We start from the raw sequence: 25901 nt of genomic DNA on the forward strand, positions 1-25901 counted from the left end.
CACACGCACACACACACACGCACGCACGCACGCACGCACGCACGCACGCACGCACGCACGCACGCACGGCTCCTTACCTCTGCTTAAGTCTGCGTTTGGCAGTGGTGGGCACGTTGGCTCCATAGCCGTAAGAGAACAGCACCCTCTCCGCATCCTCTTCATTCACCACTATACAACACACACAGCCAGACATGCAGACAGACAGACAGACAGACAGACAGACAGACAGACAGACAGACAGGCAGACAGAGACAGACACACACACATGACACCCAGAAACACATGCATGCACAAACAAAGAGTTTCAACACATTTCAACATGAAATAATTTTGCAAACAGTCAGAGTCAATATTGCGTTATCAACAGGAAACATTGACATATACCCTGAGGCCAATAACAGTTTCCAAGGAAGGCATGAATTTGCATTTTGGCCAGAAGCCAAATGTGAGAAGTTCATGCGATATGTACAGTGCATCCAGAAAGTATTCAAAGCGCTTCACTTTTTCCGCATTTTATTACTTTACAGCCTTATTACAAATTGTATTAAATTAATCTCTGTCCTCAAAATGTAACATAAATACCCCATTATGACCATGTGAAAAAATAGTTCTTGAGAGTTTTTGAAAATATATTAAAATGAAAAAACAAAGAAATCATTTTTACATAAGTATTCACAGCCTTTGCTTAATACTTTGTAGAACCACCTTTGGCACCATACATCCCCAAACCATGTCAGTCCCACAACCATGGTTGACTAGCCAGATCATGCACTTTTTTTTGTAAAACTCACTTGTTTACCACCACACATACTTGCTGCCATCTAAAGAAAATGTGTTGATCTTGGTCTCAAGAGAGATGAACAGACCAAGGATATGGATCACTGGAACCATGTCGTGTGGTTTGATGAGACCAAGATAAAGACATTTGCTTTAGATGGTGTTAAGCATGTGTGGTGGTAAAAAAGTGTTTTTTTGTAAGTGCATCATCTGGCTAGTCAACCATAGTAGTGGGACTGACATGGTTTGGGGATGTATGAATGCAGTCAACATTGGAAACCTAAAGAAGCATGCATGTCGACATGCACTGTGACTACAGAAGCAGATCATGATACTCTCCAAAGGATTTCATTCAAAACTCATGCCCATCTATTTTAGCCAGATGCAGACTCAAAATGTAAAATTTCAATGTAAAAAAAGGTTGAAACACACACCGATGACCTCCCTTTTAATCCCTTTTCATTTCGAAATGAAAAAATGAATGTAGTTGCTGCCAAAGGTGGTTCTACAAAGTATTAAGCAAAGGCTGTGAATACTTACGTAAATATGATTTCTTTGTTTTTTAATTTTAATACATTTTCAAAAACTCTCAAGAACTATTTTTTTCACATGGTCATAATGGGGATTAATTTAATACAATTTGGAATAAGGCTGTAAAGTAATAAAATGCGGAAAAAGTGAAGCGCATTGCCATGTACATGCCTCAATACTGTATTCCGGAGTACTCCACCTCAGATACTGTAACTGGATTTCTCAAGAATCCCAAATAAGGGCTGAAAGCGACATAATACCACTTTAGTGTGAGGTTACCAAATAGCCGCTCACTAGCGGTAGCCTAGCACCAGCCACCTCTGGAATTGCTGGGAATATAAAAAAGTGTCTCCACATCACATGTCTACAAGACTCTGACTAGCTAGCAAATATAATCCAATTCCAAAAAAATACTGCATGTGTTGCTTTAACTGGGATTCTGAAGTTGGTAAAAGGTGTTTATAAATGTAAATATGTACGAACATGAATTCAGGATACTCAATATCCCAATCAGGATACTGAATACAATGAATACCAGGAATGTAATTTTACGCTTTTACTCCCCCTGCGGTGAATGCCGCACCCGTAAAATTAGGTTTTCTTCGGGAGTACTCCTACTCCTCATAAAGCTGGTTTTCTCACAAACCCAGATAAGGACTTATCCGGGATACTGAAGTTGGTAAAAAGGTGTTTATGGGTCATTGACATTTCATTAGTCATTAGCACACGTCAGGGTGGTGAAACCACAGCTAATGCCACTATTGTATGGATTAAAATAGTTTTTTTGCAGTGAGTGGATTATCTAAGAAGCATTTTAATTGCAGTACATTAATTACCAATTAAACTAATTAATTTATGGGCATTAGCTGTGGTTGTGCCACCTGACGTCTGAGAGCCCAAAAATGCAATTGTATATGTCAGGATTCTTCATTATATATTCAGGATACTTAATATCCTGATCATTTTCTTAAAGGCATACTTAAAGGGATGTCACCCCTAGGTCAAATTGAGACTTTAATAAGTGGGTGAACGCGTTTTCCTGGTGACCTGTCTGAATCTATGAGCATCGACCATAGCTTGGATTCACGTAGTAGCTGAAGTTCTTCGCCACCATCGAAAGATTTCGGACACAGTGAACTAAATAGGATAGAAGAATTTGTGCGCATGTGCGTGTGTGTGTGTACTCATATGTGTGGTATGTGAAGGATTGCTGTGGGCTGTATTGCAGATGCGTACTCTTTCAACTGTACCAGAGCAGTCAAGCTGTTTTTCAATCTATGTTTGACGGTTAGCTTGTTTGCTTCAAAATTACTTACAGAGGATTGATTAAAGTCCCTGAAGCAGTATGAGTTTAGGTGCCTTACTCAAGGGCACCTCAGCCATGGATTGTGGTAGGGAGTGGGAGGGTGGCATTCAAACCCGCAACCGATCAAAACTGTACCCCTACACTTTCCCCAATTTGCTTCACCACTGTATGATAATAAAGGTTTTGTGCGTTGGTATTAGCGCTAACCATTAAGATCCTGGCTGACAATGCAATAGACAGAGCGCCACTACAGCACAGCAACACAGCACAGGGCGACGAGGCCAAACCTAAATACTACTTTTACAAAAACAATTCACGGCACAACGGTCTGTGGGAAACTTTATTTACGTGTTTGTGTGCGTGTGTATGCATATGTATGTATGTGTATGTGTGAGTGTGTGCATACGTGTGTGTCTGTGTGTGTGTGTGTGTGTGTGTGTGTGTGTGTGTGTGTGTGTGTGTGTGTGTGTGTGTGTGTGTGTGTGTGTGTGTGTGTGTGTGTGTGTGTGTGTGTGTGTGTGACATACTCTCGGCGGCCTGCATGGTGATGTCATCCAGTTCCTCCTCCAGCCTCTCGTAGGTCTCCAGCCGCACCTGCTGCTCGCTCACCTGAGACTGCAGCTCCACCACTCGCCGCTCAGAGGAACCCTGCAGCTCATAGAACTCCTTAGTCAACACCTAGAGAGAGAGAGAGAGAGAGAGAGAGAGAGAGAGAGAGAGAGAGAGAGAGAGAGAGAGAGAGAGAGAGAGAGAGAGAGAGAGAGAGAGATGTCTTCAACTTCAACTCTCAGAGCCCATCTGAAGCTGCCTTATAGATGGAGAGAGAGAGAGAGAGAGAGAGAGAGAGAGAGAGAGAGAGAGAGAGAGAGAGAGAGACACAGAGAGAGACAGAGAGAGAGAGAGAGGCGACATGAGAGAATGTGTGTCCACCTCCTAGTCAATGTATCGGTTCGGGTATGGGAGTCACAGCTCGATACCGCTTGGCAAAAGGACCAGTCCGATAGCCCAACGCTACGATACTGTATGAGGCTTCGGCAGGGAGGCTTACTAACGTACGGCACCACACTGCTAGTTGGCCTCCGTTACACTCACCCCCCTAAAACTCACTCCCATTCCGGGTCAATGGCACCAGCGTAACAGAGGTGTTCCCACACCGTCCGTCCCCCTTGTGGCCGCAAACTCGCCACCTCCTAGTCAATGTATCGGTTCGGGTATGGGAGTCACAGAACGGTACCGCTGCACTAAAGGACCAGTCCGATAGCCCAGCACTACTAATACTGTATGAGGCTTCAGGAGGGAGGTTTACTAAGGTTTCACGCCACAATGCTAACTGGCCTCCGTTACACTGAGAGCCCACCTGCAGCTGACTCAGCCTGGTGAAAAAGGTGAGAAACAGGATAGGAGAGTGATAGAGAGAGAGACAGAGAGAGAGAGAGAGAGAGAGAGAGAGAGAGAGAGAGAGAGAGAGAGAGAGAGAGAGAGAGAGAGAGAGAGAGAGAGAGAGAGAGAGAGAGAGAGAGAGAGGGAGATGGAGAGAGGTAAGAAAGACAGTGTTGAGAGTAAGACGAACCCTGAGAGAGTGAGAGAGAGAGAGGTAGAGAGAGAGATGGAGAGAGAGAGAGAGAGAGAGAGAGAGAGAGAGAGAGAGAGTGAGAGATGGAGAGAGAGAGAGAGAGAGAGAGAGAGAGAGAGAGAGAGAGAGAGAGAGAGAGAGAGATGGAGAGAGGTAAGAAAGACAGTGTTGAGAGTAAGACGAACCCTGAGAGAGTGAGAGAGAGAGAGAGGTAGAGAGAGAGAGATAGAGAGAGAGAGAGCACAAGTAAATGAGAGCGAATGAAAGGGAACGAGCGAGAAGTGCATCAGATTTTTTGGCCGAATCCCATTTCTAATTTCGTTCCAGAGGGACAGGAGATGAGCGGGGAGAGAGACCGGGAAGGTTCAACAAATGATCTCTGGCCGGAGTCGAACCTGGGTCGCCGGCGTAGCATTCGAGTGCCCAGCCGATTGAGCCACGGCTCGGCCTCCTGTGTCACGGTATCATGGCCTTACATTGTGTAGAGTTTGTTATCGGGTTCTTAGGAAACCTCTTGATTACAGCCAGTAATATGGTGGTGATTATACACAATACAAGTTCTGAGGAAGCAGCTGCTTGCAGGTAGTAAGTGTGTGTGTGTGTGTGTGTGTGTGTGTGTGTGTGTGTGTGTGTGTGTGTGTGTGTGTGTGTGTGGGTGTGTGTGTGTCAAATATTAACTTTTGATCTCTCACCACACATCCATCATCACCCCATCAAGCCTGCCCCTGGAAGACATATAGGAGACAAAGGCTCAGACATGACTGCTGCTATAGTCAAATCAGCTGTCAAAAGGATTAACAGATGATTACAAATCATGACGTCTCTTGCTTTAGTTCTGTATGCAAGTGTGTGAGTGTGTGTGTGTGTGTGTGTGTGTGTGTGTGTGTGTGTGTGTGTGTGTGTGTGTGTGTGTGTGTGTGTGTGTGTGTGTGTGTGTGTGTGTGTGTGTGTGTGTGTGCCATATACACTCACCGGCCACCTCATTAGGAACACCTCTCTAGTGCTGTTTTGGACCCCCTTTTGCCTTTAGAATGGCCTTAACTGCTTGCAACATTACTCGGGTAGGCTGTGGCATTCCAGCAAAGATAAATTGGTGCTAATTGGCCCAAATTGTGCAAAGAAAACATCCTTATGCCATTATATCTCCAGCCTGAAATGTTGATGTAAGGCTGAGTTGATCCATGTTTTTATGTTGTTGACGCGCAAATTCTGACCATTCCACCAGAGTGTTGCAGTAGATATCAAGACTCATCAGAACAGACAACATTTTTCCAATCTTCTAGTGGCGTTTATGGTGAGCCTGTGCAAATTGTTGCTTCATTTCCCTGTTCTTAACTTACAGGAGTGGCACAAAATGTGATTTTCTGCTGCTGTAGCGCATTTGCCTTAAGATTTGATATGCTGTATAATCAGAGATTCTCTTATGCATACCTGGGTGGTAATGAGTGGTTGTTTGACTGAATGTTGCCTTTGTATCAGCTCAAACCAGTCTGGCCATTCTCCTCTGACCTCTGCCATCAATAAGGCATTTTTGCCCACAGAACCGCCGCTCACTGTATATTCTTTCTTTTTCTGAGTCGGGCCATTCTTTGTAAACCCTAGAGATGGTTGTGTGTGAATATCCCAGTAGCATTTTCTGAAACACTCAAATCAAGCCCTTTCGGCACCAACAGCCATGCCATGTTCAAAGTCATTTAAATAACCTTTCTTCGCCATTATGACTCTCGGTTTGAACTGCATCAGATCATCTCGACCATGTCTACATGCATAAATGCATTGAGTTGCCACCATGTGATTGGTTGATCAGAAATTTGCCTCAATGAACAGTTGTAAAGGTGTTCCTAATAAAGAGGCCGGTGAGTGTATAAGCCATTGCATGATTAGCCTAAAAGCTCTAAATGATTGTATTCATTTATTGAGCTAATTTATTTCGAGGAACGATGTATAATGCTACGTGGAAGAGAATCTTTATTTCAAATCAGGGATTGAACATGACTCTTTCCCAAAGAGCAGGGCTGCATTAAGATGGCACAGTTCAGTATCTCTGCCACTGATAGAATGCTAAAAAAAACCCACAAGTGATTATGATTTAGAATGTACAATTTAGGATGTACAATCAATTTTACGATAGCCTACCCCAGTATGCCCAAGGGAGATGTTAATCTTTTTGTTTACTTACTCAATGTTATGTTATGGTATGTTAATATTAATCTATGTTATGTACGTATATGAAAATGTATAACCTACATTTTTTTGGTCTACAGTGTACTTACATGTACTGTATTCTACATTTGTTCTGTGCAGTAATCACCCATAATCAATAATCATAACCATAATCAATCAATCTCACCAAGATACATTTCATAACACCAAATCTACAAACTTTGTCACTAGAATGTCCTTCCAATTCAATTAACAGTATGACTAATGTTTTTGACTTGTCCGTACACAATGGCATAGTGACGGAATTTTGATGGCACTGACACATTCATCGTCATAAAAACTTGCTTTTGAGACATGGACCAAGGATTTTGAGCAAGAGACTGGGTTTTGCAGGTCATCCACAATGTTTTGCCATTCATTTCCAATTTGTTTTGAGAATGCATTTGATCTTTTGCAAATGGAAAGTAAGATTCGAGAAACTCACCAAAGCAATGGAGAAAAACTGTAACATGAACAAATACAGTATATTCAGTTCATGTTTGAAAAGAAAAGTTTTTGATAGATTGACAGACTGCACTATTTACGTGCACTACATCTTATGAGTAGGACTGGAAGACTGTAGGCCTTCTGATTGCATGGTAGTCAAGCTCTGCCAGCTCTATCCACCATTATTTTTAAATTTCAGTTCTGTTTTTGAACACTAAAATAAAGTGAAGTTTCTGGTTTTGTTCCTGTTCTATGTAAAATGGTAAACATTTAAGGTTTTCGTTTTCATTCCCTGAACCGGTTCAGAGCCTTGATTCAAATAATATGATATCGTGCATCCCAACCTAAAACTCCCCACCACACTCCATGGATGAGCAGGGCACCTAACCCCACATTGCTCCAGGGACTGTAACCCTGTAAATAATTGTCAATGTCAAAGTCATAATGTCATATCATATCATTTTTTAGCCTGATAAAACATTTTGCCGTCCAGCAATTGGCGCTGGTTTTCCAGGCTAATCATTTTTATAGATCTACAAGTTACTCGGAAGAGAAGCGCTTACCTCACTCACAATAGTCAAATCAGTTACAGTAACAGAATGTGACATCTGAACTATGGCCAACACACACACGCACGCACACGCACGCACGCGCGCACGCGCACGCACGCACGCACGCACGCACGCACGCACGCACGCACGCACGCACGCACGCACGCACGCACGCACGCACGCACGCACGCACGCACGCACGCACGCACGCACGCACGCACACACACACACACACACACACACACACACACACACACACACACACACACACACACACACACACACACACACACACACACACACACACACACACACACACACACACACACACACACACAAGACTGGAGCGGTCTATGAAAGCAAAACAAATTAAAACAGAAAAAAACAATGTTCTAAATGAGCGTCTTGGATTTATTTCAAGGAACGATCCATGTGTCAAGCTATGCAGGATAGAGGCTCATACCACAATGTTGTGTCACCTGAACTCAGGACCGCTGACAGGTTTATTCGGCCCTAGAGCAAAGTAATTTGAAAGGGCCCCACTCTCAATACATACAATCTCATGAGGACCCAATTCTGGTCCCCCTCTCTCCTTGGGCCCGGGACAACTGACCTGTTTGTCACCCCAGTCAGCTTCCCTGCTTGAATGATAGCCAACAAACAACCATGGGCAAGTGGTTACGAAGTCTGCTATGTAGCCTGAAGGTTGCAGGTTTGATTCTCAAAACCACCAGGTGCGAGGTGGATGGGAGGAATGAATAAGCACCGCTGAGCATGGTACCATCCCTCCACACTGCTCCCTTGCGGCCGCCTGTTGGGCTGCCTCCTTGCACGAGTCAGGCATAAATGCAACTTCGTTGTGTTTCAAAGTTTCAATGGCACTGGAACTTTCTCAATGGGATTCTGTGTGTGTGTGTGTGTGTGTGTGTGTGTGTGTGTGTGTGTGTGTTTGTGTGTATGAATATGCGTGTCTGAGTGCGTGTGCACGCATGTGTGTGTGTGTGTGTGTGCGTGCGCACTTGCGTGTGTGTTGGTGTGCATGTGCATATGTGCGTGTGTATCTAAATGTGCGTGCGTGTGTGTGTTTGTGTGCTGTGTTGTGTCCACCTGCCTCCAGTTTCTTCTGGTGTTTCTCACACTCCATCTGGCAGAGGCTGAGGGAGCGCGCCGTCTCCTCCTGCACCATCTGAGCGCGCTCCAACTCAAACGTCTTCAGCTTCAACTGGTTCAGCATCTCAGACACACGACTCTCAGAACCCACCTGGAGCTGCCTCAACCTGGGGATGAGGAGATGGAGAGAGAGAGAGAGAGAGAGAGAGAGAGAGAGAGAGAGAGAGAGAGAGAGAGAGAGAGAGAGAGAGAGAGAGAGAGAGAGAGAGAGAGAGAGAGAGAGAGAGAGAGAGAGAGAGAGCATTTAAGAGAGTCAGAAGGAGAAAGAGTGAGAGAGATAGAGACAGACAGACAGAAGAGAGCAAGAAAGAGAGAGCGAGAGAGAGCAGTAGAGTGAGAGACAGAGAAGATAGCGAGAAAGAGAGAGAGCGAGAGTGAGAAGTACAGTGAAAGACAAGACAGAGGGAGACCAAGAGAGGGAGTGAGTGAGATCTTCCCTCTAACTCAAACGTCTTCATCTTCAACTTGTTCAGCATCTTAGACACTTAAGCTGTTTTCAGGCCGGTCAGAATGGTGCCCGTGACCATGCCCGTACCCGTACCGGTTACTTTCAGCACTTAAGTGCATACCTGCGGACCATCCACATTCATACCGGGCTCTGAACTTTCCCGCACCTGACTGTGTGTTACTCAGATGAATTTTGGCAAAGGACGCGCTCAACTTCTTGGAAAAAACGAAAGTCTTTGGGTGCGCAATAAAATGTATCAACTTAAGGAAGAAAAATCCGCACTCATAAACTGCGTCTCATTATTTATTTAAATTTATATTACCACCATGTCCAAAAAGCAAACGCGTTTCGGCTATCAAGCCTTCATCAGTGCGTGGTACTACGTACTGATGAAGGCTTGATAGCCGAAACGCGTTTGCTTTTTGGACATGGTGGTAATATAAATAAATAACTAGACTGCCTGTGCAGTCGCCTTCGACTGCTTAAGGTATATCCCCGAAACGCGACGCTTCCAGTCCCCCATCATTCCTACCACTCCCGTCCACCATTTCGTAAACGTATATGATACATACAGACGTGACATGACGTACATAGGCTTAAAACCAAACGACTATTGTGAAAATGAAGCAAAAAATGGGGCAAATGGTAATACTGTTTTAATGGTTCAGTGGATATACCACATTAGGTACAGTGTAATAACCAGTGTAACAATAGGGTCATTCCATGTCAATTCACATGATTCCCTAGAATCTCCCCAGGTGACCCTCTCCGATTTACCCGATATCTCACATACAGGTACCTTTTGATGTCAATTGAAAGAATACCAAGTATTAGCACCCTAGGTCCAACGGTTGCGGAGATCAAGCCCTCCAAAGTTGGGGTGCCATGCCCACTTTTCAAGCCTGTGAATTGCATACAAAATTTACAAGCAGATTTAGACACCTCTGGTTTTAGTTTGAAGGAAGATACAGGCCTGAAAATCACCATGGCCCCTCAATATGACCCTGTCTACCAGATGATGTACTTACAAATGGCATGCCTTGATTATTTTTGGCTATATTAAGCCTTAAAAACTGAATTTGTGAAACGTGTGTTGAAGAGTCTTGCCATTTTGGGGCTCCATATCTTGGAAACTATGTATGCTTTGGGAGTTATAATTGATTTTCCATCATATTTGGGAACTGTACAGTGTATTCCGAAAAATGTAGGGCGCTCAGACTTTAAAAGATAAAATAGGAGGGACTCAAAAACAGCTTTGGGACAAAATGACCTTACGGTACCCTCTACTTCAGGCCTCAAATTAACCATGTGGGCACTTGATGAGTGGAACGCCCTTTTAACCCCATGTACAGTAGCACTGTATCAAACATTCAAGCTTGGAAAAACTTTGTTTTTCAAAGTTCTTCATATTAATCATGGCCTTCAAAGTGTGTTTTTCTCTATATCTTATCACAGTGTCTGTTTTGTCTACTGCCATCTGCTGGTCAAAAAAACGCAACAACAGTGTAATGTAAGAAAACAAAAGGGGCTGGAAAATCTTGCCCGTAATTTACCAATAAAGCACTGTAATTATTATACAGTATATTGCTATGTACTAATTCTGATTTTAACAAGCATGATGAATAGTAATAGTTTAAATAATTTCCTAAGTGTGACTGCTTAATGCTCAATCATGATGCCAGTCCCAAGATGGCCTCACCCTGCACTAAATTTCTACCAGACATGGGGGTGGGGGTGTCCTGTCAGAAATGTAATCATAATTGAGCATTCTGCATAATGCTCGTTAAAATCATAATTAATATATAGCAATATACTGTAGAATTAAAGTGCTTTATTGGTAGCCTAGCGAGCTCAACCCCTAGGGGCGTCTAGATTTCTAGGCTACTTTATTGGTAAATTATGGGCAAGATGTTCCAGCCCCTTTTGTTTTCTTACATTACACTGTTGTTGCGTTTTTTTTGACCAGCAGATGGCAGCAGACAAAACGGACACTGTGATAAGACATAGACACAAACATATACTTTGAAGGCCAAGATTAATATGAAGAACTTTGAAAAACAAAGTTTTTCCAAGCTTGAATGTTTGATACAGTGCTACTGTACATGGGGTTAAAAGGGCGTTCCACTCATCAAGTGCCCACATGGTTAATTTGAGGCCTGAAGTAGAGGGTACCGTAAGGACATTTAGTCCAAAAACTGTTTTTGAGTCCCTCCTATTCCATCATTAAAAGGCAGAGTGCCCTACTTTTTTTGGAATACACTGTACAGTTCCCAAATATGATGGAAAATCAATTATAACTCCCTAAGCATACATAGTTTCGAAGACATGGAACCCCAAAATGGCAAGACTCTTCATCACGCTTTTCACAAATTCAGTTTTTAAGGCTTAATATAGCCAAAAATAGTCAAGGCATGTTATTCGTAAGTACATCATCTGGTAGACAGGGTCATATTGAGGGGTCATGGTGATTTTTAGGCCTGTATCTTCCTTCAAACTAAAACCAGAGGTGTCAAAATCTGCTTGTAAATTTTGTATGCAATTCACAGGCTTGAAAAGTGGGCATGGCACCCCAACTTTGGAGGGCTTCATCTCTGCAACCGTTAGACGTAGGGTGCTAATACTTGGTATTCTTTCAATTGACATCAAAGGGTACCTGTATGTGAGATATCGGGTAAATCGGAGAGGGTCATGTGGGGAAGGCGTGTGAATTGACATGGAATGACCCAATATTTAATACAATGTATTTTTTTTTACTTACATCATGTGTTTGTGCGTAAGTGGTATTACATGGTATTGCATATTGTTACACTGGTACAGTGTTAATTTTGTCAGCTTTTTTTTAATTTAGTCTTAGTCTTAGTCACAATGACGAAAATCAATTTTAGTCTTAGTCATATTTTAGTCATTGCCTTCCCAATTTAGTCTTAGTCTTTGTCTAAAATGCCGAAAATCAATTTTAGTCTTAGTCAATTTTTAGTCATTTTAGTCACTTTAGTCAACACTGTAAATAATAGAACTTTTCCACCAGGGCTTGAAAACGAAATTATTTTTCAAACGTTCCGTTCCGAACGGTTCAGGCAAGTTTCAATTTAACGTTTTGCGTTCTTGCAATCGTTCCCCCACAAAAATATCGTTCCTGAACCGGTTCGGAACGAAAAATAACGTTCGTTCTTCACGTTCCTGCAGTGTTTAACGGCCATATTAAGTCTATTTTCGTGGACTTTATCTTAGAATAGACGTACTCATTATTTCCCCTTGATTTACACAGCTATTCTCAAAAATAATAACACACCCAAAAACACTCAGATGGGCTATCCATCCTGGCAGATTTAACCTATGCCTATAATTCTTATCAACAGTACCCTATGTCAGCCCAGTAGCAGTGGGTGGAAATGTTGATTAGGGAAGCACAATACAGAATAGCGCAGGTGACGTTAGCATAATAAGAGGTGTCGATAGGCATGGATTTCAGTTCTTGCCTAGCTCTATTTAATAGGCCATGATGAGGTTTGCAGCAAGTGAAACGTGTAAGTAAAAGGGACACAAGCTTGCTCCACAAAAAAATCCCAAACTGTTTTGAGATGTGCACGATGCAAGGGGTCACTAGAGAAGGGACAGGTTGCATAGTCTAAAACCTCGGATATGCTCTCAGATATCGGCTACCAACCATTCCAGCGCAAGTCCATCACCACAAAACCGGAGACCTTTTGTAGCCTAACAGACAAGCGTCACAAAATAGTAAGAGTTTCCACGTAGGCTACTCCAGATCCCCATCAGCCCAGCCCTCTGCACGACAGAAGAGAATAATAACTTAAACAACAACAAATGTTGTTGTCACACGCGACCTACTGTTATTCGTGATGACAGCCAGGAAATATTGCGCAATACTGAGGAAACCATCGAAACATTGAGTGGGCCAGCTAGCGTCAGTCCATCTGCCACGAATGACTTTATCCCGCATTGACCACAACAACAGATAAATAAGACGTCCTTGATTACAGCACATAAAACAACAGCTCTCACCTCCCTTCTCTACAACTGACAGTGGGATACGCTGCGCACAACAAAAGCACCTCAGTAACTTTACGACAACATATTTGCCATAACCGCATTGAACATCGAGGCACTCGGCGGTGCCATTACAAGTAGTAAGCTAAACATGACTTACCCACCAGTTGCCTCTCGAGAGCACTCTGCGAATTAGGTTCATCAAATCGCCTATCCAATTCCTTTGCAAATCATAGACTGTATGGTCCAAATACCCTGTAGGAATCCCAACACCGATCTCAAGACATGTTCTCTTTTGCTCTCCATTGTGTCAATATAAAACTCTGTACTGTCCGTGAATGAGACTGAAGAAAAGCGCGGGTAAAGTGTCATCTCTCTTACAAAAACTTATTTGATATTGGTGGTCAACAACTTTAGGGCGGGTTTATTAGAGCCAACTTCCAATCACTACGAGAAAGCCAGGAGAAGCACATCCGTAAAATTTACCCAGGAAGTTTCTCCATACAATGCACAGCATTACAGCCGCACTCTGATTGGCCAATGCTCCTCAATATTTTATCAATCGGCTGCAAGAGCTCAGGTGAAGCAAAATGCTGTTGCTGTAGGCTATGCATGCATTTCCTCATACACGTCAGTAGCCGAACTAAAAGACTGCTCGTTGCCATGGTTACTCCTCAAACAAAATCGTGCACTTGTATGAAATATAGAGAACGAAAAAAACCCCGTTATTAACCGGTTTGTGGATTTCAGAATAACGTTTTTGTTCCGGAACACTTGAAGACCATTTCGTTTCCGTTTCCGTTTCCGTTCCTTGTAAAATTCCATAAAATTTCGTTCGTTTTCGGTTTTCGTTTTCGTTCCTTGAACCGGTTCGGAGCCCTGTTTTCCACACACTGCTTCTCTTTTTAACAGATATCATTGACTGGACAGAATAAACCTTCTCCGCGCACTGCTTCTCTTTTTAACATGTATCACATTGTGCAGAATGAAACTTCTTCACACACTGCTTCTCTTTTTCTCTATTGTATTTAACACCAGTGTTAATTTAGTCAGTTTTTTTTAATTTAGTCTTAGTCTTAGTCACAATGACGAAAATCAATTTTAGTTTTAGTCATATTTTAGTCATTGGCTTCCCAATTTAGTCTTAGTCTTAGTCTAAATGACGAAAATCAAAAAAGGGCTTTGACGAAATATTTTAGTCATAGTCATGGTTGACGAAATTAACACTGCACTGGTATTACACTATATTACCCCCATACTCAAATAGCGGCTCGCGAGCCATTTGTGGCTCGCGGGGCATCTATTTTTGGCTCTCGAATAATTGTGAAAAATTAAAAAAAAATTTTTTTTTTTTTTTTTTTGGGTCCGATCGCGCTGTAGGCTCTTATGTTGAAATCGCGCCACAGACGCTAGGAAGACACTTGCCTTGCCGTGCCCCGCCCCCTCAATCAGTTTCTCCCTGCAGGCTCCAAACAGAAGTGACTACGAGGGTGGCATTAGAGATTGTTGTCAGGTGGACTACAGAAGGGAAGGCCGGTATCAGAACTTGTAAATAAATAATTTACAAAGTTCTCTTTGCCTCGTTTTTGAAAGTAATGGTCCACATTTCATTGCAAACAGTGTGTTAGGACTTTGAATTGGTTTAGCACTAGCTGTAGCTAGTTGCTAACACAAATGAAGGCAAATTGTGTTTGAGCTCTGCTGGCAGCTAACTAGTGGTAGCCTACTGAAAAACGAATTGCTTGATAAACTTTTCACACTTTTAAACAGTCCCCAAATAGTTCGTTTGGAATGCTAAGCCCCTCTTAAGACTACAAACAAAGTTATGAGCAACTTGACAATTTATTATTGGCTGTTGCATGTAATCAACATTGCATCAAATGTGCCATTTTCTTGTTGGCAAAACCTGAGGTGTCCTCCTCTTTGCTGGGTCCATGATATTATTGCATTGTGTAGTATGCATGTGAGAGCTGTATAAACAAAGTCATAATAAGCAACATTTGTTTGAAAAGTGTTATCTTCAGGCTTATTGGTTTTCTCACTAAGAAATAAATATTTATGGATGTAGTCTGCAAATCTAGGCTAACAAATAATCTTGTGTCATTTAAAAAAAATGAAGGGTGGCAATGAGAGCAAGGCAGGCACCTCACCCAACAGTGCTCCAGGAAAATGCAGGCCCTGTAGTCGTATGAGAGAATTTTCCCCCCATCCTGTCACTGGAAACTAAATATCTGCTGTGAGTGCGTGTGTTTTGTGCTTACAAAGGCCTTTTTTTTGGGGGGGGGGGGGGGGGGGGGGGGGGGGCTGCGGCTCGTGTTGGCCTTTTAATGGGAGGAATTTGGCCCTCGGGGACTTTTAATTGAGTACCCCTGCTATATTACATGATATTGCATACTGTTACACTCGTTATTACACTGTACCTGATATTGCATATTGTTACACTGGTATTACACTAGTATTACATGGTATTAAATATTGTTACATTGGTTATTACACTGTACCTAATATGGTAGATTCACTGAAATGGTGAACCATTAAAATAAGGCGTTACCGGGCAAATCAATCCACCCAGTCAGAAGATATGGGCCAAATGAAAATTCCGCCATTTTGAAAGTGTTGTCTTCCAAACTCGAATCAGTTCATGAACCTACCCTAGAGCATTCACACACAAAATCTGGGACAAATCCATCCACCCGGTCAATAGTTATGGGTCAAACAATAATTCGGCCATCTTGAATTCAGCCATCTTGAAAGTGTTGACCTCCAAACTCGAATCAGTTCATGAACCTACCCTAGAGCATTCACACACCAAATCTGGGACAAATCCATCCACCCGGTCAGAAGTTATGGACCAAACAAAAATTCGGCCATTTTGAATTCAGCCATCTTGAAAGTGTTGACCTCCCAACTCGAAGCAGTTCATGAACCTACCCTAGAGCATTCACACACCAAATCTGGGACAAATCCATCCACCCGGTCAGAAGTTATGGACCAAACAAAAATTCGGCCATCTTGAATTCAGCCATCTTGAAAGTGTTGACCTCCAAACTCGAACCAGTTCATGAACCTGCCCTAGAGCATTCACCCAAAAAATCTGGGACAAATCCAAACATCCGTTCAAAAGTTATCGCGTTAACACGAAAGACCTTACGCGGCGGACGCAGCGGACGCGGCGGACGAGCACGCAAAACCATTACATCCCCGACGCTCCGCGTATTTTTCTTCCTTAAGATGTTACTCAGATGAACCTGCTGACGTCCACGTTGTCATCATGATTCACGGAGAAAAAAACTAATCATTTTCGCGAACGCCAAGAAGACGCCGGACAGTTTGCGATTAGGTAAGGCAACGGCCACCGACACGGTTCTCAGTCGGCCTAAACGCGCCAACAGAGAGTGAGAGAGAGAGAGAGAGAGAGAGAGAGAGAGAGAGAGAGAGAGAGATGGAGAGAGGGAGAGAGGGAGAGAAAGAGAGAGGCAGACAGAAGAGAGCGAGAAAGAGAGAGAGTGAGAGAGAGAAGGAGAGAAAAGTAGAGTAGAGAGAGAAAGTGAGTGAGTGAGTGAGTGAGAGAGAGAGCGAGAGAGAGCGAGAGAGAGAGAGAGACAGACAGAGACAGAGGAACCGGAGAGAGGAACCGGAGAGAGGAACAGGACAGAGGAACCGGAGAGAGGAACAGGAGAGAGGGAGGAATAGAGGAACAGGAGAGAGGAACCGGAGAGAGGGAGGGATAGAGGAACAGGAGAGAGGGAGGGATAGAGAGGGAGAGGAAAAGATTTGCGCGTTGAACATGTGTTTGTGTGTGTGTGTGTGCGTATGATTGAGACAGAGTGTGTTTGTGTATGCGTGTTTATTAATCAATTTGATTTTTATTCATATTTCTGATCTGTCCGTCTGTTTGTCTGTCTGTCTGTCAATGTGTCTCTTGACGTCAAGCTGTTTGTCAATCCCCCCCCAGAGAATAAACGGCAAACAGAACGCCCATTTCCAAAGAAATCTATATGAATCAACATCACCTAACCTGCTGGTGACAGAGATGTGGTGGAGTATTTAAGATGTTGCTGTGGCGCCTCTCAACTCGTAAAACATCCAAACGCAGAGGACACAACTGCACCTCAAGGCCAGAATGGCATGACCAGGTATGTGTGTGTGTGTGTGTGTGTGTGTGTGTGTGTGTGTGTGTGTGTGTGTGTGTGTGTGTTAGGGATGCAAATTATCGATTAATTCATTAATCATTAGTTGATAGTCTTATCGATCGACTTACGATTAATTGATAAGCGGCGTTTTCCCCCCGAAATCTCAATGTTTCTCGAAAAAAACCTACTAAATTTAAAAAATGTAATAAATTGAGTTATAATTCCACATTTAAATAAATTCTATTTCAATTCTTTGATACAAAGGGGATTTAAATATTCCCACTATTCACACCCCTCTTCACACACACTCTTCACATGCCCATTTCACCTGGGTCTCTTGTCAGTTGAATTGTCGATTAATTGCGATTAATATTTTTTAATCGATTAATGCATTGATCGATTAAAGTCGATTAATCGATTAATCGTTTGCATCCCTAGTGTGTGTGTATGTGTCACGCTGCCTTGTGGGATGGGCCTCGAGCATGACGTGAATACACACCTTCTGTGCTAAAGGTCCACCTACACACACACACACACACACACACACACACACACACACCTGACAGGTAAACTTCACACTGGTATTCCGCCCCATCTTCCGGAGCCATCGATGGAAAAAGCCCATTTCAGTTTCCCTGGAAACAGCCCCACAATATTGATTTAATGTATCTTGTTAATATTGGTTGGTTGGCATTTGAATGGAACAAATAAAATTATTTGAAATGCATAAATGCTTATGCAACTTATCCACTGAGAGTTAAAGGGGCATAAGGTAGGATGAAAAAGTTCATAAATCACGGTCCCGAATCAGTTTATGGAAAAATGAGTCACTAGCGAGTGAAAGGTGGCTGATGTAACCAAACCAGCGTTGTGGGAAAAAAAATGTTGTCATAAGAAAGACAAACTTTTCACATTCACATTTGTATCAACTTTTGGTAGTCTGAGATGAAAAACATTCAAAGGCGGTCTCAACAGCATTTTTTATGACACCTTGAGACAGGCATGTCTATGGGCATCACGTAAACTCATGCAAACGGCAGAGGGTGGCTTTAAGATGCCCAATGAAATGGGGTAAATTATCCAAACTCCTGTCCTCTCCCTTGTGCTTGTGGCCTTGAGATAACGTTGCAAGACGTCATTGAGTTTAATTCAATATCTCGCACAGGGAAATTCAAAGGTCATATATTCTCATTTGCAATCAAGATGTTGAATATTGGGGAAATATCCACCAAAAGTTGTTGTGCCCAATTTGTTGTGACTGGCAGTGGGGAAACGTTTTCTCCATGGAGGCGGGAAGTCAGTGAAGCGCGAGTCCACACGCACAAACCGAGGACGGGAGGTTGGATAAAGGAATGCACCCTTGTATTTTGTCAATCGAAAACAAAAGCCAGCCAGAAAATAAACCGCAAAACAGAACGCCCATTTCCAAGGAAATCTAATCTGAATCAACTTTTAAATCAATCAAATCAATATTTACTGCATAGTTTCCTAAGAACAATAAATTAGAGGATCTTGGACAGAAAATTGGCAGGAATTCTCCTTTAAGTGCTAGGGGGAATCCCTAGCCAGGGTTTAACAAACCCTGATCAGATCAGAAATCTTCTTAATTTTCCTTATTTTATTCCTGTTCAATGTGCATGGCAGTGACTAACATTTCAAAATGAAAGTAGCATTGTTATTAGCCACTGACATGTGCCTTGAATAAAAACACAACAATAATAACACTTCTGAACTGCAGTGAGCGTTATTTCTTCCACCTGTTGCATAATCCTGGTCCTACAGTATGATGATTCCATGGGACTGTCTGCAGACGCACAGGGAACTTTCTCGATTGCTTTGGAGGATTCAACTCGTGAGAACCGAGAGAACAGAGAAGATGGTGTGTGTGTGTGTGTGTGTGTGTGTGTGTGTGTGTGTGTGTGTGTGTGTGTGTGTGTGTGTGTGTGTGTGTGTGTGTGTGTGTGTGTGTGTGAAGTGTAATTGTGTAATTCAGCATGCACACACAATGTGTCATAAGGTTGGGAACACGTGGAAAGTGCTGTCTCAAAAGACCTCTACAGAACATAGAACACTATAATTACTGTGCGCACGTGTGTAGAAACAAGCTTGCACGGTTTAGAAAAAAAAAGAAAAAAGTACATCAGCTGCCATGTAATCTCACTGCATTGTTTCCAATAGCATTAATGCTCCCAAGAAAACTTGCACGCACACACGCACGCACGCAATTCAGGCATCCCATGTCTTTCATTAGGCTTTTGTGTTAGCAGGTGCAGGTGTGGAAAGAGGATGTGTGTGTGTGTGTGTGTGTGTGTGTGTGTGTGTGTGTGTGTGTGTGTGTGTGTGTGTGTGTGTGTGTGTGTGTGTGTGTGTGTGTGTGTCAGAGAAAGTACTTGCATATGTGTGCATTACAAGTGACTTATTCATTATGTATAACACGTTTTATATATTTTTAAAAATATTTTATCTATGAATAATTCGATAATTATCACACATGCGTGCGTGCGTGCGTGCGTGCGTTTATGTGTTTGTTGATGTGGGTGAGTGTGTTCAAAAAACACGTTGGTGCTCATCATTCCATTGGGTTCTGCTGTAATAGGCAAATTTCTCTGGCACGCATTGTACAACATGATAATGATACTACCGCGTTGACATCTGCAGGACTGGAGTATTTTCTTTGGCATGATCTTGCTAGTCAGACAGCTCAATAGTTAATAGATTTCTGGAGAAGAGAAATGCTGCAGGCGTCAGCACATGTCCATCATTTCAGGAGAAATGATGTCTCTACAAATCTAGTTCATGTGCATGTTCGAGAAAGTGAGTGGGTTTGAGAGGCAACCAGTTTGACAATGCGTGCGTGCATGTGTGCGCACGCGTATCTATAAGTGTATATGTGCCGTGTGTGTGTGTGTGTGTGTGTGTGTGTGTGTGTGTGTGTGTGTGTGTGTGTCTGTGTGTGTGTCGGTGTGTGTGTCGGTGTGTGTGTGTGTGTGTGTGTGTGTGTGTCTGGGTGGGACGTGGGTGTGTGTGTCTGTGTGTGTGTGTGTGTGTGTGTGTGTGTGTGTGTGTGTGTGTGTGTCTGTCTGTCTGTCTGTCTGTCTGTCTGTCTGTCTGTCTGTCTGTCTGTCTGTCTGTCTGTGTGTCTGTCTGTCTGTCTGTCTGTCTGTGCAGGCCCGCTCAGAAAACCATGAAATCAGTTTCATAAGAACCCCTTTGATTTGTGACGAAATCTCTTGATTTTGCAGTACATGAAACCACATGAGAGCGCATGAAACCACCGTCAGAATTGCACCTAGCCCATATTTGATTGGGCAAGGTGATAACTGATGGCAATCATACATTCATTCATTCAATCATTCATTCCTTTGCTGGGAGTTGGATTCGATGTCCATGTGGTGGACTGCAAACAAACTCTCTTTCAAATACTCAAATACTCTTTCCCCTCAAAAGCATTCCTAGCAAAAAAACGTATTACCAAGAGGTTATTGAAATAATGAAATTATAAAACGGTTACATCACTGTATTACAGTGCAGCAATTCTAAAAAGTCTCTAAAGTATATGAAATATATTAAGTATACAGTATGTTGCGCTGATTCATGATAGCTGCACATAGTTTGAGGAATCGTTCTGTTGAAATAAAGTTTCCAGCGTTTACATCATGCGGTCCAGTAATCTATTTGTGCCCCTCTCTTAAAATAGCTACACATGTGTGAGCGTGTGTGTGTGTGTGTGTGTGTGTGTGTGTGTGTGTGTGTGTGTGTGTGTGTGTGTGTGTGTGTGTGTGTGTGTGTGTGTGTGTGTGTGTGTGTGTGGTGACCAGCTCTGCAATGTGGTAGGCAATAGCATCTGTCTGTAAGAATGCATGTACGCACTTGGGGGGTAAGTGTGTGTGTGTACGTGTGTATTTGTGAGCGTGCGGCCAATGTGTGTGTGTGTGTGTGTGTGTGTGTGTGTGTGTGTGTGTGTGTGTGTGTGTGTGTGTGTGTGTGTGTGGTTTATGTGTATGGTCTGTCCGGGGGTCATCTGCTTAGCAGCAGTACATGTAGCATTTCTCTGATCAGTCCCCCCACTCACCCCCACCTCCAACACGGGGGGGCAGGAGAATGTGTGGTATGTGCAACAACTGCTCTCCTCAGATCAGTAGGAATGGCATGGGGGGGGGGGGGGGGGTACAGATACCTCTGCCATGGGCAAATAAGGTCATGACCTGTGAGGGAAAAGGGGGGATGGTGTGTGTGTGTGTGTGTACGTGTGTGCGTGCGTGTGTGTTTTCTTCAAAGTGCTGAGTAGAAAAGGATGAAGGCGTGAATTTGGGGCATGCTTTTTAACTTCACAGAGAAGCTTACGCTTTTGCTGTCATTTATCTGCCTGCTTTTGTATTGCTGTTGCAATGATAACTCTAGAAGTGTAACAAAGATGTCATTTCGGGATTGCTTTACAATAAACTGATATTGATTTGATACCATGATATTGGTACCAAGATTATTGCTATTATTTTTAATGGTGGAAATTGATGTATCGTTGCTTCAGAAATCAGACACTCACTACGTTTACATTATGTATTTCATTCCGAATTAATAATTCAGACTTAAATACTTCTGTCGAGTTTACTTTGATCTTTCTTTTACTTCCGAATTAAGAGGTTTTCAAAGGGGGAATTAAGCTTTATTCAGAATTAAATGGAGTTAATTCCGAATTAAATGTCTCATGTAAACGTACCATATGTAAAAAATATGAAGGCTCCTCACAGAAGCTTCAGTGGCATCACGGGGGAACCAAAAAGTTGTGTAGAAGTGTAGGAAGTATGAATGAATGAACAAATGAAATATTGAGCTGCTTGGTGGAGGTATTCACACTTTGAGTGCTTTAGTAGCTTGACTATGCACATCCTAAACACTCACTTTCTCTCCAACACCCACACACGCTCGCACATACACACACACGCAAGCACGCACGCACACATTCTGTACATTACACAACATAAATGAGACATTCATTTGCATTTTTGCACTTGATAACTGACTCTGTATCTACGCCATTTTGAATTTGGCTCTCTAGCAAAAAAGCCCGGGATTTTTGCGAGGGACATGGGGGCTAAATCTTTTTTAAAGGGTCCATAGAGGTCAAATCAATCATCAAAACATTGTTGCCAGAGGTTGGTCTCGGAACCTCCAATTATGACTCTACTATGTGTGTGTCTGTGTCTGTGTGCGTGTCTGTGTGCGTGTCTGTGTGCGTGTCTGTGTGCGTGTCTGTGTGCGTGTCTGTGTGCGTGTCTGTGTGCGTGTCTGTGTGCGTGTGTGTCTGTGTCTGTGTCTGTGTCTGTGTCTGTGTGTGTGTCTGTGTGTCTGTGTGTCTGTGTCTGTGTCTGTGTCTGTGTCTGTGTGTGCACTAGACGATTAAAGATGGGAATGATAAGCTGTTGTGACATTCTTCCGACATGTCGACTTGAGCAACCTTGCGTGCAAGATCAAGCCTCGTTGCCAGGCGACGCAGATGACGGTAATTACAGACCTGTGGCGACGTAAAGAAAGAATAAAGAAGCTGCAATGCATTCACATTTTTACTACTGCTTTGGGTTGTCCCTCCGACAGAAACCGCCTCCACCACTACAACTGCCGACGTTGAGGACACGCATGACTTTTGAAAGTAATTAAGGAACAGAACATTCACTAATTACAAACTACCTCTTTCTCTGCACATGCAACACCACTGTTGTCTGTTTTTTTTTCTAGATTCTTTGTTCTTTGCGGTTGGAGGAGAGAGTGTGAATCCCGTCATGAGAGCACCTGAACTTGACCTGACCCCTTTCAAAGTCATTACTGGTCCCGGATCACGTGGGAATGCATCATAGCTTAATCGCCCGTGACGAGGATCCCACAATGATGTGTTATAACGTACTTGAACCTTGTCTTTAAAATCAACCTTATAAAACCTGGTATAATGGCAGGTGCTGTGTACACTGTGGCAAAAGACGCACAAGCACATACACGCAGCATGTTCCTCCCTGCCAAACACACAGGACAAACAATTACAGAGACGAAACCACACATCAAGCACATGTACTGTACAGTATGTTACAACATAATCTCTTTAACTCTCCCATTCCATTCTTCACAACACCCACTGCTCCCTCCCTCTCTCACTCACGCTCCCCCCACTTTCCTCACTTTCTTCTTTAATCTCTCTCTGTCTCTCTCTGTCTCTCTGTCTCTCTCTCTCTCTGTCTCTCTGTCTCTCTCTCTCTCTCTCTCTCTAATGATCACCTCTGCTCACTGGTGCACAACCTCTCTTTTTCATTCTCCTCTTTTTCTTTCTGTCTGTTTCTTCATATCTTTCTCTGCTCACATTTAGCGTGATGACAGTACACTATCTGAAACAGTCAATGTTTCTCAAAGTGTAGTGTGCGCCCTTGGGAGTGCGTCAGCCTTCGTAGTCATGCACTCGCAAGACGAGGCTCAAAGCCTCACAAGCATCTCAAATGACTATGAATGGATGGAACACGCTTAGAAGCATGGAAGTGACCGTCTTAGCAGATCAGTTTTGGCCATTGCACACTTTGGAGCAGTACTTGGCGCGATTTTACGATGACCTGGAAAGGTGGAATCCTTGAAAAATGGCCGTTACTCACACTAGTTGAGGTAGTGATAGAAAGCTCGCACATCCACAGGAACGTCTGACCTGGGAGCAGGACCACAAGTGACTAGATGATTCTGAGAAAAAGTCCGCTGCACGACCAGGATTTCTTTTGCTCCCAATATTTTATTTTTACGTGACGTTTCGGGTTTTACCCCTTCTTCAGACGTTACTCACACTAGCAAGACTAGGACACTTCACTTTGAGAAATGCCCACTCTCTGGACTCAGCAGCTGGTTGTGTTTGGTCTGTGTCCACCTCTATCTGTCTCCGTCTCTCTCATGCTCCTTACACCCCACCCCCCACCTCCACTCCCTGGTCCAGTAGCTGGCCGTGTTTGGCTTGCAACTACCTCTTACTCTTTCCCTCTCTTGCTACGTCTCTCTCTGTGTGTGTCTGTGTGTGTATGCGTGTCTGCGTGTCTGTGTGTCTGTGTGCGCGTCTCCCCCATCCCCACCCCTACTTACTGCTCCAGTAGCTGGTCGTGCTTGGCCTGTGTCTCCCTCTCGGCGTTCACAGCTCTCTCCTTCTCCAGCAAAGCACTGTCCTTCATCTCTCTCAGACTCCTACAGGAGAGAGAGAGAGAGAGAGAGAGAGAGAGAGAGAGAGAGAGAGAGAGAGAGAGAGAGAGAGAGAGAGAGAGAGAGAGTGAGAGAGAGTGAGAGAGAGAAAGAGAAAGAGAAGAGAAAGAAAGAAGAAAAGAAAGAGGGAGAGAAGAAGAAAGAGAAAGAAAGAAAGAAAGAAAGAAAGAAAGAAAGAAAGAAAGAAAGAAAGAAAGAAAGAAAGAAAGAAAGAAAGAAAGAAAGACAGACAGAAATAGACATTGTTCATGGATGCTTTCCAGCACTTATTCTTTAGTTTCTTTTTTGGGATGCATGAATGTTTCCTGCAACAGGTGATGTACACATTAACACCGGTCATCATCTGGTTCAGTTAAGAATTGATGTAAATTTGTGATGCAAATGTGACTAAACTGATTGGAAAGATTTTCAATATGGTTAAACAAGTTAAGACGTAGTATGTGTCACCAATTCAACAAAGTGGAATCAAGTCGGCTCTCCTAAATGGGTGTGACTTTGACTTCGTTGAACTCTATTAATTCCCCTGGTCTCCTAGTCTTCTAAAGATGCATGGCTACCATAGGGGCATAGAGGAGCCTTATGTCATAGGGATCCCAGAAGAAACTGACTATGAATCGCCTCTACCTGATCAATCATCTCTGGTATTATGCTTTCGTTGCAGAATGGATCACACACAAATTCTGCGTACATCATCATATTGCTATGGCACAATAGAGAGTCTTAAAGGGACACTGTGCAGGAAATGGTCAAAAAAGGTACTGCAACTATGCTGCTTATTGAAATTCGGCTCCCTATTGCTAAATTTGATCTTTAACTTGAAACTTTACTACGTATTAAACACATATTTTCTAGTATGTTCCAAGTACAGTCATTTTTGCCGCTAAAAATGGCTATTTTTGGAAATTCAAAATGGCGGACCATGGAGAAGATCCCCCTTTTCATGTATGAAAAGTGCAATTTTTCCAGTCATAATGAATACTTAGAATTTGAAGCATTTGAAGTATTCATGAAAAAGGTAACATTAGTGAATGGGCAGCATGAATTCTGGAAATAAACAACTACAAATCTCACACAGTGTCCCTTTAAGTAACAGATTAAAGACCGGCGCATAGTAATTATGGTAACAACACGCTCATGACAACAACCTGTATGCACTCCACATGACAGAAGGGATGGGGCCCTTCCGATCCAATATCGGTAAGGGTTTCCCATTTCAACATTATTCAGGGATCAATTTGAATTTGAGGTTTACCAAGATTTCTCATCCTCACCATGAGCCGAGCCTCATTATTTTATTTCAATTATTATTTTATTTTATTTTTGAAACCATGGTGTATGGTGATATTGCGCTATAAAGAGTAAATATGATTATTACCTGTTCTCGCGTTCGTACATCTCCTTGGAGGCGCGCTGCAGTCCCTCCATCTCCTGGCCGGTCTTCACCCGGATATGCTCCAGCTCATCCCTCAACTTGCCCTCGTATTCACTCTTATACAGGTCTCTGGAAGGGGGCACAGGGAGACAGCACGTTTAAAACACA

General features: G+C 43.0%; 1 protein-coding gene across 1 annotated transcript in view; it reads right to left on the bottom strand.

Moving 5' to 3' along the window:
• Positions 1–25901, bottom strand: part of pibf1 (progesterone immunomodulatory binding factor 1) — a 94296-nt gene that overhangs the window by 41357 nt on the left and 27038 nt on the right. Inside the window, exons 8-12 of the mRNA XM_063211576.1 lie at positions 25737–25862; positions 24248–24346; positions 8499–8664; positions 3142–3292; positions 78–168 (exon numbers count right to left, since the gene is read on the bottom strand). Coding sequence (XP_063067646.1) covers positions 78–168; positions 3142–3292; positions 8499–8664; positions 24248–24346; positions 25737–25862 — 633 coding nt within the window. The remainder of the gene's footprint in view (positions 1–77; positions 169–3141; positions 3293–8498; positions 8665–24247; positions 24347–25736; positions 25863–25901) is intronic.

This window comes from Engraulis encrasicolus, chromosome 12 (assembly GCF_034702125.1).
Source record: "Engraulis encrasicolus isolate BLACKSEA-1 chromosome 12, IST_EnEncr_1.0, whole genome shotgun sequence".
Taxonomy (NCBI): Eukaryota; Metazoa; Chordata; class Actinopteri; order Clupeiformes; family Engraulidae; genus Engraulis; species Engraulis encrasicolus.